The sequence below is a fragment of the Trichoderma atroviride genome, chromosome 2 (assembly GCF_020647795.1).
Source record: "Trichoderma atroviride chromosome 2, complete sequence".
Classification (NCBI taxonomy): Eukaryota; Fungi; Ascomycota; class Sordariomycetes; order Hypocreales; family Hypocreaceae; genus Trichoderma; species Trichoderma atroviride.
In genome coordinates this window covers 4,783,411-4,809,993 of record NC_089401.1, presented here as the reverse complement: position 1 = coordinate 4,809,993, position 26,583 = coordinate 4,783,411, and the positions used below count along the sequence as shown (strand labels likewise).

At 47.7% G+C, this 26,583-nt stretch overlaps 10 protein-coding genes across 10 annotated transcripts; 6 read left to right on the top strand and 4 right to left on the bottom strand.

Annotated features, from left to right (window-relative positions):
- The first annotated feature begins 733 nt into the window (after positions 1-733).
- TrAtP1_004389 (uncharacterized protein) lies at positions 734-4,854 on the top strand. Its single transcript, XM_014083932.2, has 2 exons — positions 734-1,951; positions 2,013-4,854. Exons 1-2 carry the CDS (start codon positions 1,009-1,011, stop codon positions 4,673-4,675), a joined length of 3,606 nt encoding a protein of 1,201 aa, XP_013939407.2. The 5' UTR covers positions 734-1,008; the 3' UTR covers positions 4,676-4,854.
- Positions 4,855-5,144: 290 nt separating this feature from the next.
- TrAtP1_004388 (uncharacterized protein) lies at positions 5,145-8,236 on the bottom strand. Its single transcript, XM_014083931.2, has 3 exons — positions 8,040-8,236; positions 6,753-7,957; positions 5,145-6,686 (listed from the first exon to the last, which is right to left on the bottom strand). The coding sequence occupies exons 1-3, from the start codon at positions 8,199-8,201 to the stop codon at positions 5,309-5,311; spliced, it is 2,745 nt and encodes a 914-aa protein (XP_013939406.2). The 5' UTR covers positions 8,202-8,236; the 3' UTR covers positions 5,145-5,308.
- Positions 8,237-12,489: 4,253 nt separating this feature from the next.
- TrAtP1_004387 (uncharacterized protein) lies at positions 12,490-13,846 on the bottom strand. The gene is made up of 3 exons (XM_014083930.2): positions 13,223-13,846; positions 12,763-13,147; positions 12,490-12,691 (listed from the first exon to the last, which is right to left on the bottom strand). Exons 1-3 carry the CDS (start codon positions 13,753-13,755, stop codon positions 12,578-12,580), a joined length of 1,032 nt encoding a protein of 343 aa, XP_013939405.2. The 5' UTR covers positions 13,756-13,846; the 3' UTR covers positions 12,490-12,577.
- A 627-nt stretch (positions 13,847-14,473) lies between these two features.
- Positions 14,474-16,545, top strand: TrAtP1_004386 (uncharacterized protein). The gene is made up of 2 exons (XM_014083929.2): positions 14,474-16,157; positions 16,225-16,545. The coding sequence occupies exons 1-2, from the start codon at positions 14,530-14,532 to the stop codon at positions 16,358-16,360; spliced, it is 1,764 nt and encodes a 587-aa protein (XP_013939404.2). The 5' UTR covers positions 14,474-14,529; the 3' UTR covers positions 16,361-16,545.
- A 739-nt stretch (positions 16,546-17,284) lies between these two features.
- On the top strand, positions 17,285-18,025 carry TrAtP1_004385 (uncharacterized protein; the record flags this gene model as incomplete). The annotated part of the gene is made up of 1 exon (XM_014083928.2): positions 17,285-18,025. The coding sequence occupies one exon, from the start codon at positions 17,285-17,287 to the stop codon at positions 18,023-18,025; it is 741 nt and encodes a 246-aa protein (XP_013939403.2).
- Positions 18,026-19,000, bottom strand: TrAtP1_004384 (uncharacterized protein). The gene has a single exon (XM_014083927.2). It carries the CDS (start codon positions 18,848-18,850, stop codon positions 18,212-18,214), a length of 639 nt encoding a protein of 212 aa, XP_013939402.1. The 5' UTR covers positions 18,851-19,000; the 3' UTR covers positions 18,026-18,211.
- A 1,038-nt stretch (positions 19,001-20,038) lies between these two features.
- Positions 20,039-21,602, top strand: TrAtP1_004383 (uncharacterized protein; the record flags this gene model as incomplete). The annotated part of the gene is made up of 3 exons (XM_014083926.2): positions 20,039-20,710; positions 20,782-21,523; positions 21,586-21,602. The coding sequence occupies 3 exons, from the start codon at positions 20,039-20,041 to the stop codon at positions 21,600-21,602; spliced, it is 1,431 nt and encodes a 476-aa protein (XP_013939401.2).
- Positions 21,603-21,889: 287 nt separating this feature from the next.
- On the bottom strand, positions 21,890-23,460 carry TrAtP1_004382 (uncharacterized protein; the record flags this gene model as incomplete). Its single annotated transcript, XM_014083925.2, has 2 exons — positions 21,890-23,187; positions 23,271-23,460. 2 exons carry the CDS (start codon positions 23,458-23,460, stop codon positions 21,890-21,892), a joined length of 1,488 nt encoding a protein of 495 aa, XP_013939400.2.
- A 744-nt stretch (positions 23,461-24,204) lies between these two features.
- On the top strand, positions 24,205-25,509 carry TrAtP1_004381 (uncharacterized protein; the record flags this gene model as incomplete). The annotated part of the gene is made up of 1 exon (XM_066112276.1): positions 24,205-25,509. One exon carries the CDS (start codon positions 24,205-24,207, stop codon positions 25,507-25,509), a length of 1,305 nt encoding a protein of 434 aa, XP_065968359.1.
- Positions 25,510-26,097: 588 nt separating this feature from the next.
- Positions 26,098-26,490, top strand: TrAtP1_004380 (uncharacterized protein; the record flags this gene model as incomplete). Its single annotated transcript, XM_066112275.1, has 1 exon — positions 26,098-26,490. The coding sequence occupies one exon, from the start codon at positions 26,098-26,100 to the stop codon at positions 26,488-26,490; it is 393 nt and encodes a 130-aa protein (XP_065968358.1).
- Between the last annotated feature and the right edge of the window lie 93 nt (positions 26,491-26,583).

Sequence of the window (26,583 nt, the reverse complement as noted above, 5' to 3'; positions counted from 1 at the left end):
AGCTGTATCTAAATATTAACATCCCCGAAGAACAGATGAACTGTGGTATGTTTAGACACTGTCTATAAACAGTGCATGTGAGAAAGAACTTATAGATTGAGATCAGGAAAATACAGAACGGATCGAAGGGCCAAGATTGCGGGCAGTTATTAAAGAAAGATTGAGCGACGCATCCCATATATACATATTGACGGGGCGCAAAGACACAAGGATACCCGAGCAGAAGAAGGCTGGATTAAAGCCTATACTCTTAAATCAGCCTCTAAGTATATGGACTAATGAGAGGGGTGGTGGCAAAATAGAATGACTCTTGAAATCGTGCAAATGCCTAAATGTAATAAGACAGGGCTGCTAGAGGAAACACATAGGGTAATTGAGGAGTTATTAGCGATAGTGATAATTACTGTTGCATCGCACGAGAATCGTGATCTTACAAAGCTAAAAATCACAGTCTATTTTATGCAGTTGGTTGATTGGGTATAATGAAGGTGATATGATGGCTGCAAAATAGTGGTAAACTGTCTCAAGGTTTCAGCATCCATTTATAAAGTGCAATTATCCGGCTCAGATTCAGTAACGAATCAATTTTGCATCAATCAACGTAGATGGGTCAATGTAGAGAGGTGAGAATTGGGCAGACCAATCAAAGTGTACCAGCTCTATGCCGATTGGGTTGCAGTGTTGCCTGCATAAGGCATACTCCCGATCAGCCTCGTCGCTTTTCCACGCACCTCGCCCCTAACATACCTCTTTGAAGGCTTGCATGCTAAGAATAACATTGCCATTGCACTATTGTTACCATCTCCTCCTATCTTTACAGTCCTCTTACTTGGCTTGCTTTATTCGCAAGCGACCATTTGTTGACGCGTCATTATATGTATACTTATCTACCCAATCGACCAAACTTTGACGCGAAAGCGCTACAAGGCGCGCGAGAACGCGAACCTAGCTGACACCTCCATTTCGCTTCGAAGCCCAATCTACGACCCTGATATTGCTTCAATTATCATGACTCCTCCGAGAACTATATTGGATCCTGCCGCCTACAGGGTCGCTTGGTTTGCTCCGCTAGAGATCGAGGCCCGGGCTGCGCTGCATCTCTTGGACAATAGGCATGATGGCAGCTTCCCCATGTCTCCGGGGAATGATTATGTCTTCCAAGCTGGCGACGTATGCGGGCATAACGTTATTATTGCAACTTTCCCTGCCGGCCAAAAATATGGCACTGGATCTGCTGCCGCTCTTGCGAGCCAAGTCAAGAATTTCTTCCCAAATCTTTGGTTCGGTTTGCTTGTTGGTGTCGCAGCGGGGCTTCCAAATCTCTCGCGGAATCCGCCGCTCGATATCCGTCTCGGTGATGTCCTCGTCGGCTTACCCACGGGTGATAACGCTGGACTTGTAGCCTATGATTTGGGAAAAGAGACGGGAAACGACGGATTCGAGCTTTTAAACCACGGTTATGCATTGGCCAACACAGCGACTCTCGTCAGAGCAGCCATTGGAAGCATCAAGCTGAAGGAGCCAAATGATACGGACCTATTTTTGCCCTATTACGAGAGCATACAAAATAAAGAGCACTCTTCAGGCACGTTCAGTGATCCTGGCCAAGACAAAGATATGCTCTATCAACTTGATAAAGACGGAATTGAACGTCTGGCGCAGCGAGATCAAAGACCAGATGACAAACGTGTTCGGGTATGGTACGGATCAATAGGCTCAGGAGAAAAGCTCATGAAGAATGCTCGGAAACGCGACCAGCTGAGGGACAAATACGGCCTTATTGGGCTTGAGATGGAAGCAGCCGGAACTATGGATTGCATTCCCGTTGGCGTCATCCGAGGCGTTTGTGATTATGGAGACGAACATAAGAATAAAGACTGGCAGCCATATGCTGCTGCCATGGCTGCCGCCTATGCCAAAGCTATTTTAACTGAGATAGCGCCCAAAGATGGTTAGCTCATATTATACCAGATTACTCACTCTGACCTTTCCAATCTGATTCCGAAATTTAGTGCCAGAACCGATAATCATAAGCGTCGACCGCAAGCGCAGACTTGGTGAAGAACATCCACACTCTATTTCGGATAAACGTAGAAAACGCTTGGATTATGGCATGCATGCTCATCAGAGCATGATTCCAGAACGATTAGCATCTACAAAAAACAGTTACAGCAGGGACGCCCAGGAAGAATGTAACAAGAACAACTATTTCGAGGTGAATGAGGGTTCTGCAAGCCCTAGCAACGTTTTCGAGGAGACACCTAAGGCTACAAAAGGCAGCCACGCTATCGACGCCACTACGAAACAGTCGTTGATAGACCAACTCTACTTCGACAAGATTGACGAGCGTGTGACACACTTAACAGCTGCCCAGAGAGGAACCTGTTGCTGGTTTCTTGCTAAGCCCGACTACATATCCTGGCACGACGTGGCACAGCAACCAGATCACGGTGGTTTGCTTTGGATCAAAGGTCATCCGGGCACTGGAAAGTCAACGTTGATGAAGTTCCTTTTTGAAGAAGCCAAGTCGAGCGCAAATGGAGCTTCGTCACAAATCATCCTTTCTTTCTTCTTCCTTGCGCGGGGTACCGACGACGAGAAGTCGGCGACGGGATTATACCGCTCTCTACTCCATCAGCTCTTTCAAAAAATTCCAGAGGCAAAAGACAGTTTGGAATGGATGACCGCTGATGGCGCCAAGACTATCCAGCGGAATAGATGGCAAGATGCATCTTTAAAGCAGACTTTGGCACACGCTGTTCAAAACCTCGGCAGTAGGTCGCTAACAATATTTGTGGACGCTCTTGATGAGTGTAATCAAGACCAAGTTGCTGATATGGTTTCATTTTTTGAGGAACTATGTAGCAGCGCAAGGGAGAAGCAACTTTTACTACGAGTCTGCTTCTCTAGTCGGCATTACCCGACTGTGACCATCCAACAAGGAACTGAAGTTACCTTAGAGAACGAAACTGGACATACAGACGATATTCAGCACTATATTAATTCAAAGCTTAGGATAGGCAAACTGGATAAAGCTAATTCACTTCGACAAGAAATTCTCACAAAATCTTCTGGCATTTTTCTCTGGGTAGTCTTGGTTCTTGACATCCTGAACCATGAATATTCGAAAAGCATTATGCCAATTCAAAAGATGCGCGATCGTCTTGAAGCTATCCCACCGAGATTAAACGACTTGTTTCAGATGATTCTTACACGAGATAGTGAGAATCGTGATCAGCTAAAAGCTTGTCTCAAATGGATCCTCTTCGCGTCTCGCCCACTCAACCCACCAGAGCTATATTTTGCTGTCCAGTTCACGTGCGATAAAGAATGTTCAGGATTTTGGGACCGAGAAGACATAGGGCCAGATGAGATGGAGGCTTTCGTAAGAAGATCATCAAAAGGTCTAGCCGAAGTCACACAAAATTGGACCTATGAAGTTCAATTTATCCATGAATCTGTTCGAGACTTCCTATTAGGAAGTTATGGCGAACAGTGGTCTGAAGAGTCCAGCAATTTGACTGGTAATAGCCACGAATTTCTAAAAGACTGTTGCTTGACTCAGCTAATGAGTCAAGATACTCATTTGTTGGAATGTCTATTGAAGGATCCCCAGGAGGTAGAAGTGAGAAACTCGATCAATTTGAAATACCCATTTTTCGAGTACGCAACTCTTAATCTCTTCTACCATGCCAACGCAGCACAAAAAAATGGTATAGAGCAAAAGAATTTTCTCAGCAGTGTTCCTCTCCAACGATGGATATCTTCCAACAATGCCCTCGAAAAATACAATATCCTCCGATATTCAGATTCAGCAACGATGCTTTATATCTTTTCAGAAAAGAATCTGCCCGAACTAATCGGTATACATTCTGAAAAGAACTTTTTTGAGGTATGCGATGATCGTTATGGTACGCCGATTTTTGCGGCACTGGCCAATAATAGTCGCGAGGTGTTGGAGGCATTTTTGAGATCTCAAGCAGAAAATTTACCTCGTGAATCCGCGTTTCACGACCTATATCGAAGATACTGTCAACATGGAAATATCAAAAGCAGTCTTAGACGAGACTTCATATTTTCACGGAAACGAGGCGTTTTTTACCATCTTCTCCAAGCTGTTGATGATATTTTTACCCATGCATATATATCTTGCAACAAGGTAGAAGTAGACAAAAGCTCGATGGGTAGCAGTGGTATGACGCCACTGCATTACGCTGCTAAGAAAGGCTCCGCAACTGTTACTACTACTTTACTTATGCAAAATGGCATTAATGTTAATGCTCAAGATGTGTTTGGCCAAACACCGCTATCTCACGCTGCTGAAAGTGGCAATGAGGCTTCTTTCAAAGCTTTACTTGCTCATGGCGGTATTGATGTTAATATCCAAGATATAATTGGCAAAACACCGCTATATTACACTGCTAACAATGGCAATGAGGCTGTTCTCAAAGCTTTACTTGCTCATGGCGGTATTAATATTAATATTCCAAATATGCACGGCGACACACCATTATCACGGGCTGCTGATAAGGGTTATGAAAATATTGTCCAACTGCTTCTTGATAACAATGCAAATATCGAGTCGGTAGATAAGAATGGCGAAACGCCGTTATTACGGGCTGCCGGTAAGGCTTTTGATCGCATCGTAGAGCTATTGAAAGCAGCAGCAACATAAATATCAGTCACTTCTTGATGCAATAACTATGGAAATTGAAAGATATCTGCTTGTCTCCTAGGGACGTCTTGGGGTCTCTCTTCTAGATTATTCAGAGCTCATGCCAGCTCGCCATATGATTTGGAACCAAATATTCACTGGCAGGCTCCGTACAGGTTTCGAATTACATGTTGACTGACAGAATTGAAAAACATAAAAATGCGATTTTTCGATTTTTCGATGCTAATTTGATTGTCGTTCCAGCATGGTCAGCAGAAAGCGATGTTCGCTTGTTACATGTAGACCCCTCCTTCAAAGTTGAAACCCGCAACTCCCTTTCGAAGATCGCAAACTGCACCTAACATCGCACCGGAGGTTCCAGAGTCACAGCTACAGGGACCCAAAAAATGATCATATTTTAAGCTCTGGTTATAATACATAGATTTCTTTCTAGACAGCATTCAAATTTGTATTGCAAACGAGATGCGAGCCTACTTGGAAGGACATATCTAGGACAGGTGATTCTTCTAGATACAAATAGCATTTTGTCGGAATATAAATCCCTAATAAGAATGAATACCTTATTGAGTAACAGCGGGACCCTTTCTTGATCTCCAATCCATTTATATACTTTTGATAAAGTCTGTCAATATTCTATTGAGCCGCCGTCGAGTTATACTTGATGTTGAATGACTGCGTCTGTACAGTGTAATAGTCATCAGAATTATTCGCGTCTCCAAATATCTTCAGTGCTCTCAGCGACAAGGCATAGTTGCCCTCGGGCAATATGATACCTTCCTGAGTTACGCCGTTGAATGGAATTTGGTAAATGTTTGAGAAGACCCATTGAACAGGAAATCCTGGGAAGCTTCCAGCTGTATCAACGCCCAGAACTTTAGTGGTGTTTGCTGGAGTATTGCCAAGGGGAATGATGTCTGCTCTAATAAGAGGCACGCCAGTAGTGACTAAAATATAGAGCGCAGGGAAATCAATAGCTGCCGAATTTGGAAGCTGGCTACCCACTGAAGGATATGGGAGAGTCCAAGTATCATTGTTAGGGGCTGCTTGCCAGTAACGGCCCGTTGAATGATAAATGTAGCCATTGCTAGAGTCTATGCCCTGAAGACTGCTTAGGCTTCCAAGTACTCCCAAGTATGGAAGAACAAGACTCTCGCCATTAGTTCCATTCAGAGTAATGTACCCGCTGTATACAGGGAGGTCTGCTTCCGTCAGTCCTTGAGGAAGAGCTACTTCGACAGTAATCTTAGCAGATCCGCCTGCTGGAACTGTGACTTTTGTATCAGAAAAAGTTAATGTTGCTGCTGAGGAGCTCGAATTGGAGCTCTGTGATGGTGATGACACGCCAGCCTTGAAAGTGTCTCTGGATCTGGAAGGGAGGTGGCCAATTGAGTAGGTCACGGCTTGCTTGGCGCCATTCTTGATTGTAAAATCTGTGCTATTAACAAAGTGGTCCGTATCGTTGAGAGAGATGCTCGAAACGCTTAGGGTGGTTGTTGCATGAATTGCATCATAGGCCTGCGCCAATCCAGCTCCTTGTTGCGCCACGGGAGCAAGGTCGTTGTATAATATGGATTGATACGAATCACGGTATTTTGTTTGCTTTGCTCTTGATGATACCATACTCAGGAGCGCTTTGGGGTCCTTGATAGATCGCGCTTGCATGATCAGGGCATATATCGAAGCCATAAGCGGCGTAGCCATGGATGTTCCAGAGTCGACATAATATGCTCCCATATTCAGGGGATACGTAGAAAGGATTGAGGCTCCTGGGGTTGCGATGTGTGGATTTACATCTGCCTCCCAAGTTGGACCCCAGCTTGAGAAATCGCTTACAATGCCACCGGTCGCATTGTTCGGGAAGTATGTTGCTCCAGGATTGGCAGACTGAGGATCGACCATTTTTGCGTACACATCTGTGCCCTTACTGAGAAGATCTAGCCATATCGTGGCTTGCTGTAGGGGCACCATGCCGGCACCAAGAGTGCTAGGAGCGGTACTAACGCTATACACACTGATGAAGACAAACAATGGGGTCAGTGAAATGGTATGACGATCAAAAGGGATATAAAATACTTACTCATCGAGATCATCATCACTGCTGTAGTATATTATGTACTTGGCATTGTTCTTTGCAAGGTTTGCCGCAATTGTGGGATCATCGCAGCCAGTTAACTGCACAAGAACAATTTTATCGCTGAGATCTGTAGGCGCGCTGCTGCTGAGCGGACTGCAAGCACTCGAACTTCCATCTGTCGTAGTATTAGGAGTAACAGCCCATAACGGCAGAGTGATATTTGGAAATGCGGGCGTTCCAGGTAACCAGGCAAAAGAAGTCAAGTTACCAGAGGGGCTATTGAGGCTTGTAAAAGCCTCAGTCCCCAGAAAAGGTGTCTCTGTGTTATCAATAGAGGCCACATTCATGACACCCGCACCATCGCCGGGAGAAGCTGAACTGAAGACAGCAGGGCCTTGGTTGCCGTTGGCGATAACCACCGGGACGCCGGCGTCGACTATTCGCGATACTGTTACTGCGAGAGGGTCCTCTTTCCACCCAGAATAAATTCCGATAGAGATAGAAATGACATCTGACCCATCTTCATACGCTTGGTTGAATGCTGCCATGAGTACATCGTTGGAAGAGCCACCTCCGCAGTCCAATGCCTTGTACATGCCCAGTGTTGCGCCATAAGCGGCACCAATAAATCCCAAAGGGTTTTTCTGGGCCGCAATGATTCCAGAGACATGCGTCCCGTGGCCAAGACAATCGGGATATGGATACGGACCAGGAACTGGTGTGTTTGTGCCGTTGAAGTCGGGACCGATCAAGTCCATTCCGTAGCCAACAATGCAGCCTTCACCAAAGCAGCCGCCTAGGACAGGATGCTTGTAATCAACTCCTGAATCTATAACGCCGACACGGATCCCTTTGCCCGTGTATCCTTCTGCATGTAGCTTATCGACCTGTGTCAAGACATGTGGTGCATATCCGGTGTCGCTGTCTGCTGCAGCTCTGGACACATGCTGTGAGAAGTCTCCGACGTTGCGTTTAACGCCGCTTGTGGACGAGAATTTGCCGAGTTCGAGATTTTGATAGCGCATAACGGGCCATACGTTCTTCACAGGAGCAAGGGACGCGATCTTGGTCGATGCAGCTTGAGGATCCAGACTGACAGCGTCCAATTGGACTGAGGCTCCCTTGAAGAGCGAATAGGACAAGCTCATCCGCTTAGAAGCTGGAAGTCCATGTGTATGAAGTGTGCTAAATAGCGATGCCTCGTTTTCCTGCATTATCATAAGTTTAGACTAAGCGCATACCTGATTGTCTGTCTTTCAACTTAGACGTAGACGTCATGCATCAACTTACATGGCCTTGTTCATACTCGATAATGTATGCCCCAGGAACATAGTCCCAGCTTCCCACAGTGTTATTTGCATCAGCGGCATCACCAACATTTGACGTTTTTGAGTGAACACCACCTGCAAACAATGCGCCCAGGAGGGGCAGCAATTGGAGGTAAGCCACCATTTGATGTTGAACGATTGGCCCAGGACCGATTCGCTGTGCAGAAAGAAAGTCGGTGGCAAAACGAACATGTTCGTCTCGCACGCCATCCGTTCTTTATACCTCAACCGATAAATTCTCACGTTGTATTTGCGCCTGCCAAGTTGGGATCGCCTCATCCAACTTTCTCTCCGTATGCTGTCATGGTAGAGGTAACGAGCTTCCAAATCTGATAGAAAGTGGGGATCGAATAGTATACAACGCGTTTTCCTATACGCAGAACTACTATATTTGATGCTAGTATTGCCAGTTTATCGTTCACTAATTCCAAATCCCCTGTTTTAGCATTCTTACATGGTATAAATTTTACCAATTATAGCCTTAGCCTCGTCGCGGTTGTCGTGCTGATCCTGTCAGCCTGCCGGCATCCAGTGCATGTGTCTCCAGAAGAGACAATTTGCAGAACAGAATCATGTTGATTTCTCCGTATGCGTCAGTAGCTCGTATTTTAATGGTCGAGGCTTATGATGAGCCAATAATGCAAATGTTCGGGCTGCGAAGCGCCATAAACAATAATCAACCAGTGCCTGTCTGTGTTAGATCTACCGTGTCGTAACATTGAATGGCGCTTGAGGGCACTCTAGTCACAGAATTCGAGCACGATCGCTCTGCGAAGCCATATCATGGCTCTATTTTTTCTCTATCTCCTCTATTTCCTTATCATATGTGGCATGCAACTCTCGCATTCAAAAACTTGCCAGCAGAGTTAGGAACTGCCTAATTTGGCAGTCGAATTACCTAGGGTGATATTGGGCCACCACCTTTTCCGCCGTTGCCGGAAAAGCTTGTTGGAACTGTTTGCTTGCTACAATGCATTTAATCGCGATACTCATTGATGGCTCCTCGATATTGGTCAGCGACTAAGTACATGAAGAGAATGCTGCAGTGAGGAGAGTAAAGGGAGCGATGTCGAGAATCCAAGTTACCCTAAGATGGACAAAACATTCAGCAAATAAAAAGATTGACTACTCAATTTTTAGTTATACATATATCCATTTTTGAAGCGATATTTATGAGAAATTTGCAGCTAGAATATTGACCTTTATAGTTTCAGATATTTTCGTGAATTCTGTAAGAGACAGGACTCAGAACATAAATCGCTGGAGCCGACAAAAATCCAGAAGCTCTGGGGTTGCTATCAGAGCTCTTAGATGCCAAGATCACCGATTGAGCCAGCAATGCGACCTCCTACTAATTCTTCTGATACAAGTACTACACTTAAGTGCGATGTTCTCATTAATACTGTTGTACGCCTCAATGTGTATTATATCGTTCCTCGATTTCATGTTTTCACGCATCGCGATTTGCTCTCCCGGGCGATGGATCGACAAGCTTGAAATATTCGTAGAAATGGGCTCAATAGCTTTTACAGGCTCTAATATCTTCTCATAAAGGCGGAAATATTCTCCGCCAAAATTTTACATCTGAATTTGACTATCACTGACTGGCGCAGTCGGCAAGTGCAAAGGGGGCCTTCGGTGATCTGTGCATACTTAGATCTGCAAGAAAGTGTAATGGGAGAGGAGGTTTTAGCCGAATTATGTATGATTTATGGTAATTGTCATATTTACTGAAACTCTGCGTGCGAATTGTAGAGAACTTATTTCTGTCTTCCTGAGGTTGGTAACGAAAGAGGATTTCAACATCAAGAGACGGACTAATCTTAGGGGTAGCTTTCAGTAGGCTCAAGTTCTGTGGCACAGAAAGGAAGATCATGGGAATGTGTTTGAGGGACAGAGGGACGATAGGAAATCTTTACAGAACTCAAGCACCTTGATGGATTGGTGACAGAGGTTCGACGATTGCTGTTCCTCATACAAGATGACTTGTGCTTACAGGAAGCTGTCTGGATCAACATACAGAGGCTATACAAAGATAGAGGAGCTTATTATGAGTTTATTTGCCAGCTTTGGAGCCGTTCAAGTATTCATATACCATATTTCCTTCAATATTAATACAACTTTGGTCGTGGATGGGTAGTATACCATAACAGGAGAGATATAATCGAGGCGTTCAAAGGTATAGATATATCCATCTGGTTGCTACTGCCATGAGAGACAAGTAATGATACCTCAAAAAACTAGATTTAGATGCAAATATACACTTATATCACAAACCCAATTATTGAACATTAATGCCACCGTATGAAATACATGATTCTGTAGTTGACACCCACTTAACCTCTGACTGGGTAGCACATGGTGAAGAAAAATGCAAACTAGCCTTCCATTTCCGATTTTTTTCAGTCCAAGTTCTGGTTTTACAATAAATAAACTCAAAAAGGCTTTAAAGATTGCGTTTCCGACGGAGAATATATGATAGTCAGAAAAGCCGTCGATAGTGTAATCCTTGTAAATAATTCCACCTGGCTTTTTATTGTTTTTTCTTCCCTCGCATCTCGTTTATATCAATTAGAAATTGGGAGAATACGGCTATGCTATGTGATGCAAATAAAATTCACCACTGTTGTAAATTCAGAGTCTGTAGGCAAGCAATACAGCCAAGCCTCAGGCCGCAGGAGTTTCGCCTCCCCTCTTTGCTCTGTCGCTTCTTTTATTCTGAGGCTGGGATATTAGGAGAGGGGTAAGAGATATCGCCTCATATACAGGGGGGCTGGCTATTCACTTGATAGGTCGAAATATCGTTCGGTGACAGAGCGGAGTAGCTGAAGCATGCGGTAAGACAAAGTGATTACTCCCACCTTTCAGGTGAAATTAGTTGCCTGTATACGTGATGTTTGTTGATTGGCTGATACATGCTCGTCTACATGCTCGTCGGCATCTGTGTAACGAGTAGCCCAATTACAAACCAGCGGCATGCTTACTGGCGTGCCGACGGATGAATTCAGCCCCCACCCGTAGCCGAAGACCTTGAATTCAGCTTCAGCAAGGTACAATGGATGGTGCTTCTGGTACGGCTCGGAAACAATCGCCGTATTTGCTGCAGCCTACATGTAGGTACGTCACTGAGACCCTTGGCTGTTGGGTGTCAATTCTACACGCCATGGGCGATATTGGATGCCTTCTCTCAACATATTTCATGTGGCAGGGTAGGAGCTTTTAGCTACATATATTAGGTATATCGAGAACTACGAGACGGCTTTCAAACAAGTATATTCTTATAGTATATACTTTCTTGATACTAAATTTTCTACTGTCGGAGCCCACAAACATGCCGCGTGTGTGTCCATACATCATGCATGCATCCATATCTAGACACGACGCTACCGCCAGTTAAACTCTTTAGGGTTATTCGGGCATCTCTGCGTTGAAGTCGCCGCATGGTTATTAATACTGGGGTTGCTATGCAGTCTCCCCTCAGTTTGAATGCTGCTACGCGATAATCCAACTTTTGCGTGCAAGATTATACTGCAATGCCGCGATGTGAAAAAGAAGACAGTAGCGACAGTAGTGACATCGGAGAGTATGGATTTGTAGCAAAAGTTGTGACTCAAGATTAAATAGTATAATATACCTAACACATGCTTATGCGTAGGTATTCTCTTAATGCCGTGTACTTGTGGATTTACCTGCAGATGCTACAATGAGATTCGGTAACATCTTCGCCAACTTGCAGCTGTCGGGTGTGATCCTGGACTAACATGGCCCACAAGATTCGAATCTCCGCGGTTCCCAACTTTATACCCGGTGTCGCTAGGGACGAAAACTTCATCTACACCCATTTTACTATATTTCGTAATTTAATTGGAACGTTATCCGTGGAGGAGGGGACGGTCTACCAGTAATACTCTGGGCAGCTATTTTGGCGGCGGCGAGAGGCACCAGGTGTCTGAGACATACATGTCACGACTAACCCGAATACAAACTCGTCAACAGTTTACAGCCTCATAGCAAGAGGGCGTATCAGACAAATACCATCACATACACAGGAGCACTAATGTAGCCGGGCCAGCCCGTCTTAGAGGCGCAATGCTAAACTCAAGTTAGTTACCGTGACGCAACGGTTACTGGGCCGCTCGGGTTAGCCATGATCTAGTTCGAAGCTGAAAAGTGCCTGATTCTGACAGCTCGAAAATGATGGTCCAATCACGATGTTTCGCGGAAATGACAATCATGGATCTGCCCTGCAAGGCAACTAGTTTGTGTTTACTGCAAATCCGCCTCGCACCACCTTTGACAGGTTGGGTACGTACAATACTACGCGTTATAAAGTCACGATGAAGTACTTTTACAAGCAAGCATCAAAGTATACATATACTCGTATTGTCAAAATCCTTGTACATTAATACGTAGCATCTCAAATCTGGACCAATTATTAAGGCACTTCCCAATATTATTATTCCAGCCGGTTAAGTCGGCCACCCAAATCATGACGAAGGATCAGAGCTGAGCTATCACTGCCCCAGCAACAGCTCCAATCACGCACATAAAGCTGGTTGTCTTGGACAGCATACCACCCGAAGAGATTGGAGGTGGTGATGAAGGTGACAGTACCTGACAGGGGAAAAAAAACTCGTTAGCAAATATGTACTATACATAGCTGGCACTACTAGCTGCAGACTTACCTTGTCAATGATATGCACCACGCCGTTCTCAGTTATGATGTTCGCTTGTATAATCTTGGCTCCGTTGACATAGTAGATGCCGTTGCGGATGCTAATGACTAGGGTATTGCCCGTTTGAGTCGTCAATGCAGCGCCGTCCTTCAGTACAGGCAGGTAGCCAGCAAAGCCTCCAACGACGTGGTTGGAAATCAGTGAGGAGGTGGATGAGCTGATGGATGGGCCAACACTGGCCGCAGCAAAGGCTGCATTGGAGGGCAGGAAGACGGTGGCGAATTGCGTGCTCTCCAGCGACTTGGTCATGTTGCTGCCGCTGATTAAACTGGAGAACGTCGTCTGCCCAAGCGCTTGAACCGTAGAAGAGATTGACACGGGCAGAGTAAAGTAGCTATCACATGGTGAATATTAAATTCCACTTTTAAGGTCACATAGTATGTAGGAGCCATGTAGGAGCAGCACTTACTTGTCAGTGATGTGGACAAACCCATGGTCAAACGGGATGTCTGCGTGGACGATGTTCGCAATGTTTCCCAAACCAGATGAAATCCTCAGCAAGGATGGTCCGGTCAGGTTAGCCGAAGATGCCCAACGTCTAGTCGGGTTGGTCACATTTGCAGGTCTGGTATCGGAAGTAACAACTTGAGGCTGACCACCTAGCCCAGCGGAGTCAGTGCCAGTTGGGATAACGGAACCTGGCTCGGAGCCGCTGGCGGTTCTCAAGTCAGCGAGGTCTTCCGAGCCTTGAATCTCAGCTTTGGCCACATCAGCCGGCGAAGGAGCACGTCTTGATAGGCTTGCAGGTGGCGGGACCAAATCTGATGGTGCAAAGACAGTCTGGATCTGGCCAGAGAGATATTTGGCTAGAACATCCGGGTCTGACTGGATGTAGGTGGCAAAATTGGCGGCACCAGATGCAACAAGCACATCTAAGAGAGGCTCGGCAAAGACCGGAGTGCCCAAGCCTAGAAGGAGAGCTGCTAAAGGTTGCCCACGCATCTTGCAATGAGATTGTTGTGGCAAATGACAGCGAACGGAGGGTTATTAAAACTGGTAGAATTGGCAATAGACGAATACAGCTACAAGAATGAAGAGAAAAGAGCTGAGAATCGAGAGTGATACAGTCGAGAGGTTCCAGGCTTTTATACGAGTTGGTAGTGCTCTTATAGCTCTTTGGTAACCCTGCAAACGGAGTAATCTTCTCGTATGCAATATGTAAATAGACACAAACAGACACTTTACCCTGGTTTCAAGTAGATATTGTAAGGCGAGGTAATATGTATTCGCAATCACAGGCCTGAGCCAAGTAATTGTCCATAGTGCGGCCAATGAAGCGGCCCTGAGCAATATCAGCAACACGACTGGCCCTATCCCAGTTATATTAGACATCCATATCAGTACTTCATGAAGTAGCTGCATACACTCCCCCTGGAACAGGCCAATCGCTTCTCAACACATTGCGACATAAGCGGCCGCGGCTGCAGTCCAAAAGCATGGCCAGCTTCTACCCCTCTTACGGTTTACCAGATACTGAATTAGGCATTCAGGCTCACACCACAATCAGCGCGAACTAAGCAGTGTATGGCATGTCCAGTGTCGCTGTATTTTGTATGAGAGCACTACATGTTGAGCCGCACTCAGCAGCGGACTTAAGGGAGATGGTGTCTCCTCTCGGCAGATGTCTTCAATCCGCTCTCTCCCTGGCTTCACCCACGCCGTCTTCTTCCCCTGCTTCAACTTTCATTTAGAGATACTCGTTTCTGTTATTTCAACATGGTTTTTAGCTCAGTGCCTCAGCCTCGGGACACGTATCTGCTCTGGAAACGATTCAGTTTTCCAAGCAAGAATGGACCCAAAAGTGCCTTCGCCGTCCCAACTTGGGTTGCCAAACAGCTCAACTCGGCCTATTCTGTCATGTTGGGAATGCTTATGGCTCAAGTATGGACAATTATCATTGCCATTGTCTTATACTATCTTTTGAAATGGCGACGAAAGAAGAAGGGAGAAAGCAAATCATTCCCTCCGCTCGTTCCGGTTCTGTGGAACAATAGAGGCGAGCTTCTTGGATCGTTCATGGAGACATTCAAGTGTACCCAAGAAAAAAAAGAAAGAATTCGCATTTGGATGGTTGGCATCCTATTTCTCGTGCTCGTCGCATATATTGGGCAAACCGCGTTGTCCATCATCGTCCCTCCCCTGATTATTCTCAACAACACGGCGCCGGTCAATCCGAACGCAGTATACGTTCCGCCAGTCAAACATGATAACCCCTCAACTGCAGCACTCTACTTCTTAGAAGTCCCAGCAGCCCTTCGAGCAATTGGTAGCACCGGCTCTGCCAAAGAACTACTCGATCAAAGAGTGACGATAACTCCTACAGAGACATTGGGCAAGACCAGCGATGGCGAATCCATCATCGGTATCAGTTACAGCTATAACGTTACAGGAGTAGACTTTGGATTACAAAAATATCCAGAGCTTACACTGAGCGTCAGCGGCTCGTGTGTTACTGATTATAGCCCTTTCAACAAGACGACTATTTCCACTCCCTATGTCGTGGACTGGTACACTATCTATAATAAAACGGAATCCGCTTCGCTGTTTGATGGTCGAGAGCCTGTCGCATATTTCTTTCCGGGGCCCCACCTCATCAAAGGTGCTCTCGAAACCAGCAATGCTACCTGGACCGTACTCGCCTCTTCAACCCAAAGAAGCAGCTTCACCGCGGGGACAGACCCGTGGTATCTCACCGAGCCGATACCAAACGCAAATACAGACACTGCCTACCGAGTACGCAGTGCGCGTCCTGTATTGTCTTGCTGGGAAGATAACGTGTGGTCATACAAAGGTCACAACAGCACTTTCTCGGAGCTCAACAGCACTCTACTTCCTGGCCTTGAGCTTTCGCAGGGTGTGCAACTTATCTTTTCCACCCACCTATACCAACCCATGATCCTTACTGTAGGTTCACATCTTGGGCCCTCGGCGCTGCTCTCTACAACCACCGCCATCTCCCAAATCTTCGATGCCGGTACCAGCAGCATACGAAACGACTTGTCGCGCCTTGTTCAAGCTGCATTCATTGCAACCTCTAATGTTATGACTGATACAACACTATATCCATCCAATTCTGACCAAACACTAGAGAATATGATTATAGGTTTAATTGGCGTTGATGATTTCGTTGTCTGGAGTCCCGATGCCTCGGCACTGTCGATGACCGTCCTTATCACCATTCCGAGTCTCCTAGTGGGCGTGTGGCTACTCGCTACTCTGCTACTGTTTCTGACTCCTGTTAAATCAATCAACAATTTAGATTCTGGTCTTATGTTTACAGCCATCAAACAGGAAAACCCAGACTTTGACCCTGTACATAATAAGCCTAGGGCGACTTTGCAAGAGTAAGAATCTTTTTCGACGTTATGTTACGCTTGCTTCATTTTGTGATCGACGCTGACAATCCAAAAGGGTTTCAAACGATATAGATGTGGAGAAAGGCTCTCAATCAACGGGAGACAACAAAAAGGGCCCGGCACAGACGACAGCAGCTGTGATAACATCGATTGATGCAGAGAATGACCACAATGAGGAGGTTAAGAACTGAGCGGTCCAGAAATGTTGCTCCCGAAACTTTTTTCTCTTTTTGTATTCATCACTCTTTACTCTGATAAGCGAAAACGTCTTCGTCGAAGAGGGCATAAGGCAGATTGACAGTTCCGACATTACTTGCGAGGCTCTACTGTTCTTGGAGAATTGCAAACTTGATTCAATATAAACATAGCTTCAAATGACAAAATTTGTTGCAAAGATCATCTCATATCTGTTCAGTAAGCTTTTTAGAATTGGACTACCTGGCAATTCAAGAAGAGCGAGTCCTAGCATAGCATGAATCACTGTCATACAAACAGCGCACTGAGCCCATTTGAGAGCATGACGCGTATAAATAGCTGATTAAACACTTCTTGACCGACTCCAGGCTGCTTCTCTGAATCGCATAATGTTTTCGTTTGCTCTTTTTTTCTTTCAGTCCACCTACATTTCTGCAATTTAACGTTTCCGCGCAAAGAGCAGTAGCACCACGTTTGACATAAAAGCGTTTGGTGTTCTCGTGTTCAAACGGAAACGATGGTTAGCTTGCCTCCAGAAATTTATCTTCCTGCATCTCTTAACAAAGAAAGAACTCTTCAGTCACCTAAATTCAACCTCTGCCGCAACACCTGCACAAACGAAAAGATCTCTTGGATATCTCTACATTTCCACTCTTGAAACCGAACTGCCTTCTGGAGCTCAAATGTGCGGTGCAGGGGAAATTTACTGCCGCCAAAGTGATTGCATTCAACCCGTTGGATGGTACATCATTGAGCCATGTGACGCATTTTCCATCGCTAACTCTGCAACAACCCAAGCTTTTGATGGCGTTGTCGGGAGCTTGAACTGGAACGCCGCCACATGCGGCTGCTCCATACCAAGAGTCCTAAGAAGACAAAGATGCAGTTACAGGACTTGTAACGAATGCGCTTGGATTGCAATGAAATCGACCTTTACAGCTGTGCAGCGGTGGGCTGAAGGGGCAAAAGAACATCCGGCGAGTTGGGCACAAAGAAACGACGACTACTTATTGTTTCGAAGGACAAAGACGAGGCTAAAGGGAGATTACGAGCATACCCAAAGAGATAACGGCAAGCAGCGAGCGGCAGGCCTTCAGAGGGACTCTGACGATACCAACAATCATCAGCACGGGACAGCAAATGCTCTTCCAAACATGGCAGAATCGGCTGATCTTTTACAATGGCCATCGCAAAATATGTTTTTCGATGGTCACTTGAACATCAACAGCTCAGATCCCTATCGAGTCTCAGAAGCAGTCTCAGAAGCAACATATGGAGATGAGTGGAATGGGGGCGTGGAAGACAAGTTGGTGACGACGCAAGAGCTGCCGTTGCCTGCAGTGCCGAATTCGAATCAAGAAGCACCAAACATCGCATCCGACTTCGGCCTTTATCTCGACTACCCTCCAGATGCTTTGCCGCAAACCGTTTATGAGCCAGCGCAGCCCATCTCGATATTCCAAGAATACTGGGATCAGGGAGAAGATAGCAATCAACTGTCTCAGCTACACAATGAAGTCTTGCCGCAGAGTTCTAATGTACAACACACAGAAGTTGACTTCAACGACCCGTTCTGGACGGCTGTATTTGCTTCGAGTGGTGATTCGGCATTGAACAGCCATACAAACACATACGAAGCAAAAGACAGTTGGAAGCATTGAATGGAAAGAGTTTATTTATACCGAAAATACACCCAGAAATAAAAGAGGTCTATGTTCATTGGGTTGACCTACTACCATCGAGATAGAGGCGCAAAGGCTATAGGGTTGATTAGACAGCCAATGCCCCAGGTAGCAATGAAAAAGTCGCTGACATTTGCAATTCCAAAACTTGAAACCTTAAGCACCTCACTTCAAGTCATCTCTTATAAGACCAAACGCAACGTCGTCCATGAGCTTTCCATTCTTTTCAATAACTCCTCTTCCTCTCCCCTCTATCACGAAGCCGCATTTCTGTAACAACTTTTGGCTCGCTGTGTTGTTGTCATATGTACGAGCTTGTATACGGTTCAACAATGGCCAGGTGTCAAACACCCATCTTGTGAATGCGCTCAGTGCTTCAGTTCCGTAACCTTGGCGCCACACTGTCGGAGAAAGATAGTAGCCCATGTCCCACGTTCGGTAGAATATGTCAGTCAAATGGTGTAATCCAACACCACCAATGATAAGTGGCTCAGTAGTGGACGGATTGCCTGGGAATCCCGGTTTCAAGACGATGGCTGACGAGTGAGGGTATGCCGCGGTATCGTCATCATGGAAAGTTTGTTTGATGAAGTTCTCGGCGTCGGCAACGGTGTACGGGCTGGCGAAGCGATCGCTCATGTAAGCTGCAACTTGTTCGTGGTTCGCAGCCATCGCTAGAGCCGGAGCATCTGATAATAGATATCGCCGTATAATGAGCCTCTCGGTTTCGACTAGGATGGTTCCCGGATCGCTGCTTGGAGGGCATGATGATGGGAGGATTCGGTTAATTTCTCTTCTAGGCATGGTGACAACTCCAAATGGGTTGATGTTTGGCCAACAACTTGGACAGAAATTGGGATCGAGAAATATTTCATTGTCGTTTTAGCATTCGAGCATTCGTGTGAAGCGGTCGTTTATAACTTGAAGGATTGGAGGGGGTGAGTCACTTTTACGCCTATACGGCCAATACGCCAAAAATCCTACCTCCGATGTCGACTAGTAGGAAAGTGGTGCGTGACTCAACTTTTCCATTGTATTTCTTATAGTAGCTGATATGAGAAACCATTACAGAAATATTCCTGATGCTCTTTATGAAATGAAATCTTGACTTGGCGCATATTTGTTTGAACAGTTCTTGTCTCCCGATCATGCATGAGTTTAACATTGAGAGTCTTGGAGACCCGCAGATTATGAGCAGCCTTGATAAAGCTTCAATTATACTCAATCACTCAGCAAAGATTAAATGAACAACCATCTCAACCAAAAGCTATGTTCATCAAAGATGATTTGTCTTCTGCAAAGTGCGACAAATTCTGAGAAGTTTCGAAGCTTGGTTGCAGGTGTGTAATGTAGCCTCTGTAACAAACATGTACACTAAACATAATTGGAAATTATTGGAACTATTTAGTTTCTTTCCTCTATAACTGTGGCTTAATTAAATCAGTATTTCCCTATTGTTAGACTAGTTTCTCCTCAGAACCAAGATCACTTGTCAAACCATCATCGACTGGAGAGCGTCAGAGCCCATCTGTAGGTACCTAGGTACATGCACTTACAAGATGCAGGCTTAGGAGGGTGACTGAGCTGCGAAACATCCATGCAGTGGTACCACAATGCCAAATCTACCTCGCTGACAGAAAGATTAAAATGACAAAGCGATTTAGAAACTTATTAAGCTCGCTGCAGTTTCATTATGTAGTCATTTCAATCCCCAAGACGCTTCATCGCTTCATGTGCGAATTAATGAGATGCGCCATGGCGCCCAATCAGCAGCCCGCAATTGGCAAAATCGCTCCAGCTGTGGCGCAAAAATGATATCCCGACGCCCCACCATCACGGAACCTCGAGCTTCCCCGTTTCTTCAGTTCCGAGAGGCATGACGGCCACGACTCCGAAAGCGAGCATCGTCAGTCTAACCAGCCATTGATCTCGGGCCAGAGGCTCTACTGGGCATTTGAAGCTCTTCCGACCGGCCCTCGCCGCTCCTCCGCAATGGCCTCATCCCTGCACAGACTCGTCGGCACCGGCGCCAGGCGACTCTGCCTGCGACCTGCGACGACATCTCTCGCCACTCGACCCTTCACAGCCTCTGCTTTCCGACGATACTCGAGCCAGGAGCAGGTTGGCACGCGAATTCTCCCCACGGACGAACACTTCAACCTGACCGGCGACCCCTACGGCTTCCCGTCCAAGTCCGAGAGCGGCGCTCCCGAGAGCACCGCCCAGCAGCCGCGCGACAACAGCGTCGAGCATCGCAAAGTCAGACACTACACTGTCAACTTTGGGCCCCAGCATCCCGCCGCCCACGGTGTGTTGCGATTGATTCTCGAACTTAGCGGCGAAGAAATCATCCGAGCCGATCCTCACGTCGGTCTACTGCACCGAGGAACCGAAAAGTTGATCGAGTACAAGACCTATCTCCAGGCTCTGCCATACTTCGACCGTCTGGACTATGTCTCCATGATGACAAACGAGCAATGCTTTGCTCTTGCTGTCGAGAAGCTTCTGAACATTGAGATTCCCGACCGTGCCAAGTACATCCGAACCCTCTTTGGCGAAATCACCCGTATCCTGAACCATCTGATGTCCGTCCTTTCACACGCCATGGACGTTGGTGCTTTGACGCCTTTCCTGTGGGGTTTCGAGGAGCGAGAAAAACTCATGGTATGCGATTCGCTCAAATTAAAAGCAAAAGCCCTGGACATTAAGTGGTTTTGCTAATTGACTTTGGATAGGAATTCTATGAGCGTGTTTCCGGTGCGCGTCTGCACGCCGCCTACGTTCGTCCCGGAGGTGTTCACCAGGATATCCCCATTGGTCTGCTGGATGACATCTACCAGTGGGCTACCCAATTCGGAGACCGCATTGACGAGACCGAGGAGATGCTTACTGATAACCGTATCTGGATTGAACGTCTGAGAGGTGTTGGTGTTGTCTCTGCTGCTGATGCTCTGAACCTTTCTTTCACCGGCGTCATGCTCCGTGGCTCTGGCATTCCTTTCGACGTTCGAAAGAACCAGCCATACGACGCCTACGACAAGGTCGAGTTCGATGTCCCTGTTGGCACCAACGGTGACTGCTATGACCGATATCTGTGCAGAATGGAGGAGTTTAGACAGTCACTGCGCATCATTTTCCAGTGCCTGAACCAGATGCCCGCCGGCCCCGTCCGCGTCGAGGACTACAAGATTTCACCTCCTCCCCGAACCGCCATGAAGGAGAACATGGAGGCTCTGATCCACCACTTCCTGCTCTACACCAAGGGTTACGCCGTGCCTCCCGGAGAGACTTACTCTGCCATCGAGGCCCCCAAGGGTGAGATGGGAGTCTACGTAGTCAGCGACGGCAGCGAGCGCCCTTACAGATGCCACATCCGCGCTCCTGGCTTTGCTCACCTGGGTGGTTTCGACCACGTCGCCAAGGGCCACTTGTTGGCTGATGCGGTCGCTCTGATTGGTACTATGGATCTTGTGTTTGGTACGTATCGTCAACATGGCACAGAATTGTATCTTGAGAAATTTACTAACTTGGATGTGCAGGTGAGGTTGACAGGTAAAGGGAATGGGGTGGAAGGCAAAAATATTAGAATTACGTTTTCTTTGTCTGTAGCCATAGCTGACGTGGAGAACTTCGTAAATACTCTCCAGAATTTTGTTATGTTCAATGTCCGGTGGCCCCTCGGGTCTTTTTCGAAAAGTGGTGAATGCGCGCGATTTTTGAAAACTCTTTACATACTAGTATTATATTGATACAGGTGGGTTATTTAGATACTCGTGGGACCAAGAGATAGAAGTTCGGGTGGATCGGAAAAGGCAATTTCTATACAGCCATAGCTGCAGACACTTAAACCTTTAATCCCCGACCAGAAGCCTGTTCCATGAAGAAATTCTTCAATGGCCCCAGAGCGTTGGCGGCCTTTAAGCCGAGTGACCGCAGGGGAATCAAAGGACCACTTTCCACGGAATACAGCTTATGAAGCTTATCACACACTCCCATCACCACGTGGTTCGCGGCATACCTCTCGCTGTTGTATGACTCGAGAGACATTTGCGTTCCCAAATCCTGACCGTGGGCCACAGCATACTCGATGGCCTTGACCAAACTCTGAATATCCCCTTGTCCCTGGTTCAGGCCCTGTCCTGCGAGAGGATGGACAGTATGTGCTGCATCACCAACAAGAGCAATACGTTCACCGATGTAAGTGTCTGCATGTCGCAGCTTCAAAGGGAATGATGCAATGCTACCCTCTTGGACGCCAACCGCAAGCTGTGGGATTGCTCTAGAGTCAAAAGACGTGTGCTGTGTTCGCCATGCAAGCTCTTCTTCTTGGCCCGTAGCCTGAGTGTGCATGTAAGCCAAGTCAACGGGACTGAGTCGAAACGCTGCATTAACCAGAGCAATAAAGTCTTTGGCAGGTAGCTTTTTCAACACGGCGGCATTCTCAGGCGTCGTTGACCAGACCAAAGTTGCATGGTTTCCGGGCAGTGGAAGCATGGCAACGGGCCCAGTCGGAAGGAATCGCTGGTATGCAGTTTTGTGATATTCGCCTCCCCATCCATCCCCTTCCAACTCTAGTGTTGCGACAAGTCCATGTCTGTGATAGTCCCATCCTCGACTCTCGATGCGCGCAAAGGATCGCACAGGGCTGTTGGCGCCATCAGCTCCCACAAGAAGTCGCGCAGCTAGAGACTTGCCACTCTGCAGATGTACGACAGGCCACTCTCTGAGATCCATCTCTTCAGATTCTTCCCCGAGCGTAATCTTTTCGACTCTTGAAGCATCAAACACGTCAACCCCTCCAAGCTCTTTGATTCGCTTCAAAAGACCGGATGTTATGTTCAAGTTCTCAGTCATGTATGCGATGACATTTCCTGTGCTAGCAGAGAATCCAGGCTGCAAGTCAAACTCTATGCGCGCATCCGTCACGCCATCCCAGACTTGCATCTCGTGAAATTCTTGGATGCGACTGCGCTGCATGTGTCGCCATGCTCCTATGGTGTTGAGGTATTGAGCGGTCGTGGGCGTAAGGGAGCTGCATCGATTGGAGAACTGGGTAGGTGGGAGAGATAGAGAAGCTGTCTTGGAAAGGTCTTGCGCTTCAACAAGGGCGACACGAAGGCGGGAGGTTGTAGGATTGGCGCCTAATATCAAAAAAGAGCAATTAGTACTCTCATTTCATTATGAATATCAAAAGTAGAGATGCAATTATAAAGGTCTTTCTTACGAAGCGCAGTCAAAAGACTCAACCCGGCTGGGCCACCTCCGATGCAGACCACATCGTAGATATCTTGCGAAGAAGGCTGAGAAGAGGCTGTGGCATAGGATCGTCGATAAGAAGTCGAATTGCGCGCCTGGCGGGAGCAACTGCGGCAAACAAAGCGAGGACTCGCCATCAGAGCCCGGCTGGACGCCATTGTAAAAGTGCGGCTGCGATTCCCGGCCCTCAATGGCTGATGCGACACAAAAGCGTCTCTACACAGAGATCATGCATGAAGCTCACATTTCCATCCCACATGGCATGACGGAACTCGCTGTGGCGGGGTGTGGCGCAACCTACCATGTGGCGGTGCGTGCGCCACTCTTTAGGCAGAGCTTCGCAGCCTAGGCCTAGATCGCGGCCATGTGGCATCTGCCCCAACGCTGAAAACAGCTTGGGGTGGGCCGTAACGTTTTTTTCTCTCCAAGGCTCCAGTTGTTGCCACAGACAACGGCGCTACGTATGTGCGGCGAGAAAAGCAAATTCACACATACATTTTCGACCACCGGCATAGAGCATCGCACTTTTTTGCTTCTTGCATCGTCGTTCAATCAACACATGCAAACGCATTCTTGGTCGCCGTGCCTCGTCTGAGAAAGATATAAAGCTCTGCCTTTTAATTTCGCGACTAGGACTTGAGACCGGAAACTAGTTTCACATTTGGAGACCCCCGGCTTTTTTATTCTGGGGCTCCGTCACTGTTTTGAAAGCTGCGGCGCTGCTGATTTACTGCCGGCTAGCTGGCCAGTTTCGAGACGAGCCGGCGAGAGTCCACGGCGCTCCGCATTCCTTTGCTGTATTTTTCTATCGCATATTTGTTCTCTTGTCCACCATATACCATTGAGATATCCGTCTTTTGGAACCCACCGCAACAACTTGCTGGCCAAGAACTCAAGCAAAAATGGCCGACGCAGACGACTATCTCCAAGAGGGCTTCGACCCGCGCAGCGTCACCGTCCCGCGACTGCGCTCCATCCTCGTCACGCACAACGTCGAGTATCCCGCCACTGCGAAAAAGACCCAGCTAGTCGAGCTCGTTGAGGAGCATGTCCTACCGCAGGTCCCGAAGCTGCGCGCCCAACGCGCCCGCGCGAAGCGGTCCAGCATGGGCATCGTCAATGCGGGCAGCACCGAGGACAACGGATGGGACGACCACGAATTGAGGCCGACGCCAGTGTCCAAGCCGCGTCGATCAGCATCGCCTCGAAAGGCCTCGGCCAAGGTCAAGCGCGAAGAGGAGCCGGCGCAGACGCCCGTAAAGAGCCAGCCGAAGCGCAGTTCGCGAACCGCCAGCCGCTCAGTGAGCCGACAGTCATCGCACTACGAAGAGGATGAGGCCCCCCAGTACGAAGCGCCCAGGTCGGCGCGCCGCCCTCAGCCTCCGCGATCTGCTACACCGAAAATCAAAGACGAGCCGGAAGTCGAGGATGACACGCCCATCTCATCCCACTACACTGCTACTCCAGTTGCTGCTACGCCCTACGCCCCTACGCCCTATTACAGTGCGCTGAAATCTGCCGCGCCGCCATCTACCGTTTCTACTGCTCCCTACGAGGAAGAAGAAGAGAGCGTCTTTAGTGATGACAATCCATTCCAGAGGGGCTCTCCCGCCATCAAGACACCGAGCCGCAGACGACCGGGTTTCGAGGAGATCCTTAGAAGCGAAAAAGCAGTCACCCGAAGACGTCAGGATGAGTTCATTGAGCCTTTGAGCATTCAACGGCCGTCCACCACTGCGAGATCTCAGGCACTGTCTTCTTCTAAGATGAGACACAGAACGCCAGATTGGTCTATGGATGCCGGCGAGGAATTCACGCCTGATGCGCAGCTGGAGCTTGAGGAGGCAGCCAGGAGGGGAGAGACCGAGATTGTGCCCCGGAGGCATGCAAAGCCCGCCCGCAAGTCAAACCTGAGGACGCCCTTCTTCGTCCTCTTCATCTCTCTGCTCGGCGTCTACTTGGCCTGGTATCGACAGGAAAAGATTGCCGTTGGCTACTGCGGACTCGGCCGACCAGCGACCGAGATTATCCCCCCCGGATGTTCCAGTGCCCGATTTCATAGTTCCATTCGTGGAGCCTTCGTGCGAGCCTTGCCCTTTGCACGCCTACTGCTACGAGGACTTTTCCGTTCGCTGCCACAGCGATTTTGTCCTCAAGCCCCACCCCCTGTCTTTTGGCGGCCTTGTCCCACTTCCACCTACCTGTGAGCCAGACGGCGAAAAGGCGCGCCGAGTCCAGGCAGTTGCTGATAAGGCCATCGAGGAGCTGAGGGAACGCCGCGCCAGGTATGAGTGTGGCGAATTGGTCGACGAGTCCGGCGCCCAAATCAGCTCCCCTGCCATTGCTGAGGAAGAGCTCAAGTCAACTGTGAGCAGGAAGCGTAGCAAGAGGCTGAACAGCGATGAATTCGAAGACCTCTGGGTGGCTGCCATTGGCGAAATCACCACTCGCGAAGAAGTGATTGTGGAGATTGCAACGACTACGTAAGTTCTACATTTCTCTACTGGGGGTCTCAAGCTTCGGCTTCAAACCACCAAAATCCTCCCCAATTTTCAATCTCTTTTTTTTCTGACATAGCAGCTAATCAGATCCGCGATTAACCCAACAGATCGTCCGATCCCTCAAGTCTTTCAAACCGCAAGCTATCGTCCAGCTCTCTCGCTCGCCTTCCGATCACCTGTGCGCTCAAGCGCTCCGTCCGCCTCGGGCTGGCAAGATATCGATTCCCAATTGGAGTTTTAATGTCCGTCGTGCTGGCGGTGTTCTACTTGCGCGCTCGCTACCGCCAACATGTCATGTATTCGGCGCAAGTCCCGGCTTTGGTCGACCTGGTCTTGGATAGACTGGCCAATCAGAAGGAGCTGGGCGCCGAAGATATAGATGATCCCTGGTTGTTTTTGCCCAATTTGAGAGATGATGTGCTTCGCTCTGTTCATAAAGTGGCTGAGAGAGAGAGAATCTGGCAAAGAGTCAAGAAGGTCGTTGAGCAGAACAGCAATGTTCGTACCGGCCAACGAGAAGGCAGAAGTGGCGAGGTTGGCCGCGCCTGGGAGTGGATTGGCCCTATTAATGGCGAGGGAGCCCGAAGAAGGCGGATGAGTGGCAGATGGACTAGAGATCTGGCTGCTGATTCACCGGCGCAGGCAGTGGAGAGCAAGAAATGGGCTGAAGGGAGGCCAATTTATTAGTATTGGAGGGTGAGGTGTTTTTGCTTTTGCTTGGTTCATTTGTATATTTTCATGGAAACTGGTACTTTTTTTTCTCGGGGAGGATCAATTATT

Coding starts and splice junctions, on each gene's coding strand:
- TrAtP1_004384 (XM_014083927.2), bottom strand. CDS start 18,850: ATGCCTAGAAGAGAAATTAACCGAATCCTCCCATCATCATGCCCTCCA.
- TrAtP1_004388 (XM_014083931.2), bottom strand. CDS start 8,201: ATGGTGGCTTACCTCCAATTGCTGCCCCTCCTGGGCGCATTGTTTGCA. Junction 7,958..8,039: donor TCGAGTATGAACAAGGCCAT/GTAAGTTGATGC, acceptor ATGATAATGCAG/GAAAACGAGGCATCGCTATT. Junction 6,687..6,752: donor AGTGATGATGATCTCGATGA/GTAAGTATTTTA, acceptor TGTCTTCATCAG/TGTGTATAGCGTTAGTACCG.
- TrAtP1_004389 (XM_014083932.2), top strand. CDS start 1,009: ATGACTCCTCCGAGAACTATATTGGATCCTGCCGCCTACAGGGTCGCT. Junction 1,952..2,012: donor TGAGATAGCGCCCAAAGATG/GTTAGCTCATAT, acceptor TCCGAAATTTAG/TGCCAGAACCGATAATCATA.
- TrAtP1_004387 (XM_014083930.2), bottom strand. CDS start 13,755: ATGCGTGGGCAACCTTTAGCAGCTCTCCTTCTAGGCTTGGGCACTCCG. Junction 13,148..13,222: donor TTTGTCCACATCACTGACAA/GTAAGTGCTGCT, acceptor ACCATGTGATAG/CTACTTTACTCTGCCCGTGT. Junction 12,692..12,762: donor TGGTGCATATCATTGACAAG/GTAAGTCTGCAG, acceptor TTCCCCTGTCAG/GTACTGTCACCTTCATCACC.
- TrAtP1_004386 (XM_014083929.2), top strand. CDS start 14,530: ATGGTTTTTAGCTCAGTGCCTCAGCCTCGGGACACGTATCTGCTCTGG. Junction 16,158..16,224: donor CCTAGGGCGACTTTGCAAGA/GTAAGAATCTTT, acceptor ACAATCCAAAAG/GGTTTCAAACGATATAGATG.